Source organism: Brassica napus, chromosome C6, assembly GCF_020379485.1.
Source record: "Brassica napus cultivar Da-Ae chromosome C6, Da-Ae, whole genome shotgun sequence".
NCBI classification, from domain to species: Eukaryota; Viridiplantae; Streptophyta; class Magnoliopsida; order Brassicales; family Brassicaceae; genus Brassica; species Brassica napus.
This window is the reverse complement of record NC_063449.1, coordinates 16,046,737-16,057,051: the sequence shown is the minus strand read 5'-3', so window position 1 is coordinate 16,057,051 and position 10,315 is coordinate 16,046,737. Positions and strand designations below refer to the sequence as shown.

Below are 10,315 nucleotides of genomic sequence, written 5' to 3'. Positions count from 1 at the left end.
TTTGTAAAAAATATTTTGATAAGTGAAAAATTAAAATCATGAAATTATAAACAATTTTAAGTGATATAAATTAAGATACAATAAAATTGAATTATTTTCAACATATATGAGTGAAAGTAGTGAATCATGATATTCTTTGGTCTAGGGTTTAGCAACATATGTTGTAGTATTGTATGTATTCTTAGGGTTAGATTTTGGAAAGCTTAAATGTTTTTTTGAAAAATTAAATTTTTACCTACATGTGATTATTTCTGTGTATAGTAAACGCTTTTTAAGTTTAATTTGATTTTATGAAGTGTATAGTTAGTTAATTTAGTTTAGGGGTTATGTTTAGGGTCTAAACGACTAACATGTAAGTCGTCTGGCGATTAGAAGACTTCTTTGAAAGTCTTCTAACTCCCGCTAAAAATATTTTAGTTTTCCGCTAAAAATATTTATTTTCCCGCTAAAAATATTGAAGTCCTCTGGACGACTTACAAGTAAAATGTTTAGTAAGTCTTCTGATCGAAAATATTTAACCTTATTGTAATTTTTGTCTCCATATATAAAGAAAAATTTACACATTCTCTCTCCTCCTCTCAAATTGCTACAACAAAATGGTATGTTCCTCATTCTAAAACCCTCCAACCTCTCTCTAATCTCTTTGAACTTATAAACACCAAACTTTATATCAATTTATTGTTTTTGTCTCATGTCTTTCTCACTAGTTTATCTTGTTTTACAGGTTTTTCATCACATGGTTCTCATCTTCCACTTATTTAAAAGTAGATTTATTAATTTTATATATGTATTTTTGTGTGTTCTATAAAAGTAGATCAATCTAATCTTCCACTCATTTTCTCTGTTTGTAAGCCATTTGAGCGTTTTTGGAGATGCAGGTTTTTCAGATCTGGATTTGGATAATCAGGTTTTTCAGATCTGGAAGACTTCTAGGCTAGAAGACTTCCAGACGATTTCCAGGAAATCTTCCAGACGACTTCCAGGAAGTCTTCCAGACGACTTCCAGGAAGTCTTCGGACGGAATCTTCTCTCATGTCTCCCTTTCATAATAGATTTGAGCGTTTGGTAAGTTTTAATGTCTGATTTTTCTTCATTTGGTAACCTCCTGTTGCATAAAGTTCATACCTTTTTCCCAGACTAAAACTCTCCAAACCCACTCTAATCTCTTTGACTTGAAAACACTAAACTTTATATGAATTTTTAATTTTTGTCTCATGTCTTTCTCACTAATTTATCTTTCTGTTGCAGGTTTTTAATCAGATGGTTCTCATCTTCCACTTGGATATGTACTTTGTGTGTTCTATAAAAGTATGTCTATCTATTTTTTCAATATTTTTCTCTGTTTTAAGTTATTTGAACGTTTTTTGATATGATATGCAGGTTTTTCAGATCTGGGTTTGATATACATGTTTTCATATCTGGATAAGACTTTGGAAGATCTATGGGAAGTCTTCTCAGAAGTCTTCTAAAATATAATGCGCTAGAAGACTTCCTGGAAGTCTTCCAGACGACTTCAAAGAAGTTTTCCAGACGACTTCCAAGAAGTCTTCCAGACGACTTCCAAGAAGTCTTCCAGACGACTTCAAAGACGACTTCCATGAAGTCTTCTGACGGGGTCTTCTTCCATATCAAGTGGAGTCTAAGCTTGTCTTTGTAGAGGAATGATCTATAATAGTTTTGTTTGAGGTCTGTTTTGTGATTTGCATGTGTACTCTTTTAGTTGTGACTTTTTTTGTAAATTTGAAGAGATATTAATGAAAAAGTTTGGTAAATATGTTCATTTTCCACAATATTATCTTGCCAAAATTACTTGACATAATTGAAGTGATTGATATACCTTCAAAAGACCGGAGAAAGCTGTAATTTTATTTGGAACGAACTGACGTTTTTGAAAAAGCCCTAGCCGCTCTCGAGGGGATGACGAAGGCGATTTACAGATCTAGCTTCCGGTGACGTAGATCCTGCATCTCGACGGACTCTACTCTGGTTTCTCCATCGCAAGGGAGACTACCCTACACTCCTTGTGATAGGACAGAGTTCTCTGATATAACCAAGGCTTTCAGATTTCTTTTCTCCCAAGTAACGATAGATTCATGGCGTGATCTCTGTTCTCGTGTTTCCTAGGTTAAAGTTTCCATTGAAACTTTGATCTCCACATAATCAATACGTTCATTGACGTGTAGATTATTAGACGATCCTCTGCTACATCTCTCTCCGCTATACTTCATTACGTTTGATTCAGATTCAAGGCGACCTCTGCTCCACTACATCTCTCTCCGTTCTACCGCAAGTTGAAGGCGCTCTGTTTCCCTACGATCAGATTGAATATTTTTATCTCTCTATACGATCCTTGTCGTAACCTGATCTATAAGATCCTTGTCGTAACGATCCTACGTCCTTCGTATGGGGTCCTCTCACAGGAATCACTCTGCTCATATGGCGGACATCAAGGGGAAAGGAATACTCTACGAGGATGATGATGAACCGATCAAGCTCACTAGCCAGGATGATCCTACAATCCTTGATTAATTCAGCTTGCCACTGATCGGAAAGATCCTTAATCCAATGAAACAAAACGTGGAGAAACTACTCCATAAAATGCCTTCTCATTGGGGTTTAGCTGATCGCATTACGGCTAATGATTTGTGTAATGGGAAGTTTCTTTTAAACTTCACCACGGAAGAAGACCTATAATCGGTTCTTCGTCAGGGACCGTTCCACTTTAATTTTTGTATGGTAGTGTTGGTCCGTTGGGAGCCCATTATTCACGACGACTATCCATGGATAATCCCATTTTGGGTGCGTCTGATAGGGATCCCTTTGCATCTATGGACTGATCGGAATCTGCGCAATATAGGTTCGCGATTGGGACATGTCGACAAAGTGGAGCATACCAAGGGTCGTATGCTCATTCAGGTGGATACCCGTCGACCTTTAAAGTTCTCGCGTAAGGCTGAGTCACCGGAAGGGGATGAGGTCACGTTGGAAATCAAGTACGAAATGTTGTTCAAACATTGCTCAACCTGTGGTATGTTAACTCATGAGAAGGAGTATTGCCCGTCGTTGGATGTCAAAAATAGGATACAACCACAGACAGAGCGACATGGTGTTCTCACTCGAGTGCAAGTCCCTTTAGACCAGAGGTACAATCAGTCTATCTAGCATCAAAATAATGGAACGCAATCTCGTTATGGTAATGAGATAAGCCACGGCAGGTACAACCAATCTCGCAGCTCGAGATATGATTCTAGCGATAGGAAGTATGATGAAGAAAGCAACTATCGTCGCTCTCATTCTGATAGGACCATGCGTAGACGGGACGACCATTCGAGGAGTAATAGATATGGTGGATCACGCGCTGGAGACAGAAATAACTAGGTGACCAGAAAGGATATCGTGTGGAGCCACCCATTACTAGCTGAAACATTGTTCCATATGAACATTCGGCGGGTACAGGAAGTGATGGCAAGCAGGGTTCTGAGGCAATGTGATCACCAGAGGCTCCGGTAACAAGAAGACTGGCTAGTACCATTGTTACGCCATCTCGGGTTGATATCCCTATAGAAGAAAATGTAACTAAACGTGTAAAGGAAGCTACTCGAGCGCTTTCATTTCCTGCCTTAAGTGATCATGAGCTACAAGATGGAGTTGGGGATAAGCATATCATAGGTGCCGTGAGTGACATGGAGATTGTTGATCCGCATGATGGCGAGATGATGGAGTGTGACGTGCGTGATGATGATTTCTTAGGTCAGGAACTTACGGAGATGGAGAGTTTGGGTTCTCGTCAAGCTTCAGTCAAGATAGGAAGATCGGATGACAAAGCGTCTAGGAGCAGGCGGAATGATGCATAAACGAATGTCTCTTTGGTCATTACGAGTAGGAAATTTGAGATTCTTCGTCAGGGATCTCCTCGAAAGCGTTCGACATCGTCTCTTGTCGTTGACGCAGGAAAATCAAGGCGTCACCAAAGTTCAAAAAATCTTAGAGGTGGTTCGTCAATAAGTGATGGTTTGATGGGTTCCAAAAATCCATCCCACGATCAGATATGAGGACACTCAATTGGAACTGTCGAGGGATTGGGAACGACCTCACAGTTCGACGCCTTACGGAGATGTGTCAGAAGCATCGCCCAGGACTTGTGTTCCTTTCTGAGACGAAGAACAGAAGGCTGTTGTTGCAAAACATTCAGGGCGACTTAGGATTTGATCATTTATTTACTGTTGAGCCACTTGGACTCAGCGGAGGTTTAGCTTTAACTTTTATGGATGAATTTCGTGTTAATGTTTTATTTTCGAATAACCGTATGATTGACATTGAGGCAGTCATTGATGGAATAAAAATCTATATGACGTTTGTTTATGGGGACCCTGTACTTGAAAGGCGTGATCAAGTTTGGGAACGTCTTACGCGTTTCTCAACAACAAGAAATGGACCTTGGTTCATGATAGGAGATTTTAATGAAATCACATGTCATAATGAGAAATTTGGAGGGAGACAACGTCCTGATAGTTCATTCCTCCCTTTTAAGCAGAAGCTTAATGACTGTGGGATGTTGGAGTTTCCTTTCACGGGGGACATGCTCTCCTGGGTAGGGAAGAGAGCATGAGGAGCAACTGTTCGATGTCGCTTAGATAGAGCAGTAGGAAACGCATATTGGCATGAAAAATTTCCACACTCGACTGTGAAGTATATGAGGCTAGGGGGATCAGATCATCGTCCGATTCTTGCAGAAATCCTCATAAAGCCAATGAGGAGATCAAGAAAATTTAAGTTTGATAAAAGATGGCTGGATAATGAGGAAGTAAGGCAGGTTATTCTTGAGGGATTGAAATCTCCTGATCTTCCTCCTCATGCGACTATTATGGAACATATTTCCAGTTGCAGGAGAGCATTGAGTGAATGGAGGAGACAACATAATGTTAACTCGGCTAAATTGGTGGAGGAGCTTAAGGAAAAGGTGGAGGGTCTGTACGCTGATGATAACGCTACAACTGAGGAAATTGCAGCAGCGTTGAAGGAACTCTCTGATGCTCTTAAAGCAGAATAATTGTTCTGGAAACAGAAAAGTCGGGTGTTTTGGCTGAGAGAAGGGGACAGAAATACGAAATTTTTTCATGTCTTAACAAAGCAAAGAAGAGCAAGGAATAAGATCACACAACTCCTAGATGAGAATGTAAACGTAGTTGAGGATGAAGAAGGATTATTAGCCATTGCTACTAGTTATTTTAGACAGATCTTTGAGTCATCGAATCCAGAGGATATTGAAGACGCACTTTCTCAAGTTCCAGCGTCGATCACTGGTGCTATGAATGATAACCTTATAGCTCCGGTCTCTGAATGGGAGATCAAACTGGCGCTCTTTGCTATGCATCCGGAGAAGCCCCAGGACCAGATGGGATGACTGCGCTTTTCTATCAGAAATTCTGGGATATAGTAAAGGAGGATTTGACTCTTATGGTCAACAAATTCCTTTTTGAGGGGACGGTGGCGACTGGACTGAATGATACAAATATATGTCTCATCCCCAAGACAACGAGGCATAATGAGATGGCTCAGTTTAGACCCATTAGCTTATGCAACATCAGTTACAAGATAATCTCTAACGTCTTATGCCAGAGATTAAAGAAAGTGATACCATGATTGATATCGGAGACTCAGTCAGCCTTTGTTGCTGGGAGACGGATCTCTGACAACATCATGATTGCTCAGGAGATGTTCCACGCTCTCAGAACTAAACCTAGTGGACGCAATAAGAGAATGGCCATCAAGACAGACATGAGCAAGGCATATAACATGATGAAATGGTCGTTTATTGAAGCTGTCATGCGCAAGATGGGGTTCTCAGAGACATGGATCACCTGGATAATGCGGTATATTACGTCGGTGAAATATAAGGTCCTTATGAATGGAGAGCCAAGAGGAAATATTGTTCCAGGTAGAGGTTTACGTCAAGGAGATCCTTTGTCTCCTTTCATTTTTATTCTATGCACGGAAGCGCTCGTTAGCCTTCTTAATCATGCAGAGATCCAAGGGAACATAACAGGGATGCGCGTCACACGCGCGTGTCCGTCGGTATCCCACCTTCTCTTTGTTGATGATAGCCTTTTCTTCTGTAAGGCGGAGCCCCATAGATGTGAAGAAGTAATGAAAGTAGTCAGGAAATATGGCAAAGCATTTGGACAATGTATTAATTTTGATAAATCGTCCTTACTCTTTGGTAAGCGGATTAATGTGACTATGAGACAAGAGCTTAAAGATGTGCTTGGAATACAGAACGAGGGAGGAATGGGAACCTATCTTGGTATCCCACAAGACATAAGTGGTTCCAAGTGCAAACTTTTTGCATTTCTAAAGGACAAGTTGATGCATAGAGTGAATGGATGGACAAGCAGATGGCTTTCGAAAGGAGGGAAGGAAGTGCTGATGAAATCCATTTTGCTCGCTCTACCGACATACGTGATGTCTACTTTCCTACTCCCATTGGAGATATGTGAAAACCTTGCCAGTGCCATTGCACAATTCTAGTGGAGTTCAAATCCACCAAAAAGAGGGATACACTGGGCAAAGTGGGAAAAAGTTTGTTTACCAAGAGAGGAGGGTGGGATCGGTTTCCGTATGATCCATGAGTTCAACTTAGCGCTATTGGCAAAAATTATGGCGGCTAGTTCAATTCCCTGATTCTTTGGTAGCACGGATCTTGAGGGAAAGATACTATAAATTGAGTTCTCCATTAAGAGCGAACACTGTTACCAGCCCATCCTATGTTCGGACAAGCATTTCTGCCGCAAGGAACTTGTTATTACTGGGGATCAGACAGAAGATACATTGAGAGTATGAAGTCAAGGTGTGGGAGGACCCGTGGGTTCCAACGAATCCTGCGAGGCCAGCTATTCCCATAACACCAGTTATGCACCTGAATATGAGAGTCAGCGATCTTATTGACCAGGTATCGAAGGAATGGGACATTGGTCTACTGGAGAATTATGTCAGTCTTGGGGACATACCTCTCATAAGAAGTTTAGCCATAAGCTTAACTCATCGTCGGGATACGTTTTGCTAGAGCTACACAAGGAATGGCCAATACACGGTTAAATCTGGATACTGGGTGGCTCAGAATGTACTAAAGCCATCGGCTGAGAAGGAAGTTCTAGAGCCAAGCATCACTAAGCTCCAAGCCTTTGCTTGGCAGATAAAGGCGCCGAAGAAGATATGTCATCTTATATGGCAACTGTTAACTGGTCATGTGGCGGTAACGAGAAACTTAACAAGACGCAATATGAGGTGTGACAATTACTGTCCAAGATGTGGAGAACTAGAGGAAACAGTAACCCATGCCGTTTTTGAATGTCCGCCAGCTCTCCAAGTTTGGTCATTATCGTCGACTCCGACAAGCCCAAATATATTTTCCGTATCAAGTGTCTACACAAATATGGACTATCTGTTTTGGAGGAAGAATAGCATTATTGAACCAGAACTAGACAGGGATCCTTATCCCTGGATAATATGATATATTTGGAAGGCTAGGAATGACAAACTTTTAAGGGGTATAGATAGAGATCCTTTGGAACTAGTTCGACATGCAGAAAGTGAATGCAAAGCCTGGTTTGATTCTAACGAAGTGGTTCAACCAGTGGTAGAAGATAATAACCCTGTGGTAACCCAAGTCATAAGCTTGGGTAATATCTGCTTATTAGATGGATCTTGGCCATCTTCTGCTCAATTCAGTGGATGCGGATGGGTATGGATGGACAGTGATGGGAACAAAGAATTTCACTCGACGCGAATCAGCCTTGCATTTGGAAGTAGAAGCACTGCGATGAGCGATGGAGAATATGCTTCAACACTCAACATGTCAGAACTTCGGGACGGACTGTAAGGAGATGATTGCAATGATAAAGGACCCTCAGGCGTGGCCAAGTTTTGCGACGGAGTTGGAGAGGATAGAGACGTTACAGATATGCTTCCCCGAGTTCAGCATTATTCATGTTCCACGGGCGCGGAACCAAATTTCAGATTTTTTAGCTAAGATTGCGAGATTCTTCCACAGGTAGTTACTTTTTATTGGTTGATCTATTCCGGTTTGGTTACCCAGACCATCTCAAGTTTGAATAATAGAACGGCCTTTCGACGTCAAAAAAAAAAAAAAATTGAAGTTATCGATACAACTTCAATAGCAAAACACAATAACACAAAAAATTAATCAAATTTATAAGTTTAAAGCTAGAACACTTTCATTAGATACATAAGTAAAAAGTATATCTTATGATCTGAGAAGAACCATGTTACTTGATATTCTTGAAGTTACTTAACACTTTTGAAAATTAAATAAACATATCTTAAAGTTACTTAACAAATTTACAAAAACTAACGTAGAAGACTTCCGAGAAACTTTATTAAGCATGAATGTTGGTAATCTCATAAATATCACCAATTAAGTTATACATTTTATTCAGTAGCCTCAATATTGACTAATATACATGAATTAACAAAAAAAAATTAAAAAAGTCTTTATAGTTTTAGAGAAAATGAAAGTTTATTAAACACTGACGCAGACGACTTCCACGGAGGTCGTCTGGTAGACTTCTAGGAAGTCGTCCATTTAGGTTAGTTTTGCAATTGATTTTTAACCTAGACGACTTACATGGAAGTTGTCCATCTTTGTTTTTTAAAAAAAAAACTCGAGCCGACTTATATGTAAGTCATCTAGGGGAAACAGGTTATTTTTGCATTTGACCGGATTGTGTCAGAAATTTGACTTTTCCCCGAAAATTAAAAAATCAATATTTTGTTATACCTAAACGACTTCCATGTAAGTCGTCTCAGGTTAGTTTTGCAATTGAAAAATAAAATAAAAAAAAAAAAATTTCTAAACGACTTACACGGAATTCGTCCGTCCGACGACTTACACGGAAGTCGTCCAACATAAGCAAGGTTTGACTAGAATCTCGGAATAAAATCATAGACGACTTCAATGTCAGGCGCCGTCTTCGTGAACCGGAGATTTGGAAAGGGAAAATCAAATCTGACGAAGCTTTCAATCCTAAAAGCCGACCCTCTCTAAGCCAAAGGCTCCACCGACCTCGCTGCAGCTCCAAAGAGCACTGGAAATTGACAATCCTTTGATCCTCGCGAGCAGATATAGGGTTTTGGGTTCCCAATGAAACCAGAGACTTTAGCATATAGGAAAGGGAAAGAGAGCACAAAGGGAAAAGGAGAGAGGGGGCTGCGGATTTAGCCGCCGGTACCGACCTCCGCCGGACCGGAGCAGGGGAAGCAATGGTTACGGTGTCTTCACGAAGAAGTAAGGGAGGAGAGAGCTTTTGTTACTGTTGTTTCGGTTAGACTTAGTTTTCTGAAATTGTTTTGTGTTAGATGAAAGATCGTATGATGCATGACTATTATTTCTACTGGTTCAAGTTGGACACCAAGACCTAGGGTTCAAAGTGAACCGGGCATGTATTACACTTTCTCTGTCTAACATCTATGTGCTTGGATCTTGAATCCAAACAGCAGCGAGGGTATTTGTCAAAGACTCAGAATATATCTCAGCAGGAGAAGATGGAGAGAATCGAACATCACGAATAACATAGGTGTTAAGATCCTCCCGCAGACAATCGAAACCAATTGGAAGTTTGGAACGTTACAAATATATGGTGAACGATCCGTCCTTGGCAGCATCTTCGTTGTTGCAGTTTTTTGTCCTAAAATTGAGACAAAGCGTAAAATGCATGTCGCAGATACAGCCAGAAGTACATAGGTATTGGTCAAGCAATTCCAGCCACTAGGAAAAAGACAGAGACAGATAAGGAAATTCCAAAAATGCCCCTACTCTGTTGTCTCGTGACAGCTGACCCATTTGTGGGGGATGGACTGGATTGGATTGCACGGCATGCAACGTATGAGAGCTAAACGAGTTGACCCATACAATGTTATCTCAGTCTTCGCCAATTATGCATCCTATTAATCAATCTTCCAGATTAGCCCCTGATCTAGACCAGTGACAAATGAGTTAGAGCATCCACAATGGTGGATTCCTCCGATGAATCTTTAGGCTTTTTTTTATTAATTTTTTTTTGTTTAAATAGTTAAGGATTCGAACCAAAAGAGTGTCTACAATGGTGATCTCCAATTTGGAGTCCTTAGAATAAAATTTTTTTTTTTTAAAAAGTGAATTTTTAATTTATCAATTTTATTGCATAATTAAATTTAAAAATACAATAATTAAAAATAAAGATATAACAATTATTAATCTTCATCACCAAATTTGTTTCAAATATTTTGAATTAGATCATTTTTCAATTGGTCATGCATA

At 40.0% G+C, this 10,315-nt stretch overlaps 1 protein-coding gene across 1 annotated transcript; it reads left to right on the top strand.

Annotated features, from left to right (window-relative positions):
• Positions 1-2,733: 2,733 nt before the first annotated feature.
• Positions 2,734-3,854, top strand: LOC125588363. The gene is made up of 2 exons (XM_048759675.1): positions 2,734-3,126; positions 3,591-3,854. Exons 1-2 carry the CDS (start codon positions 2,734-2,736, stop codon positions 3,852-3,854), a joined length of 657 nt encoding a protein of 218 aa, XP_048615632.1.
• The last annotated feature ends 6,461 nt before the right edge of the window (positions 3,855-10,315 follow it).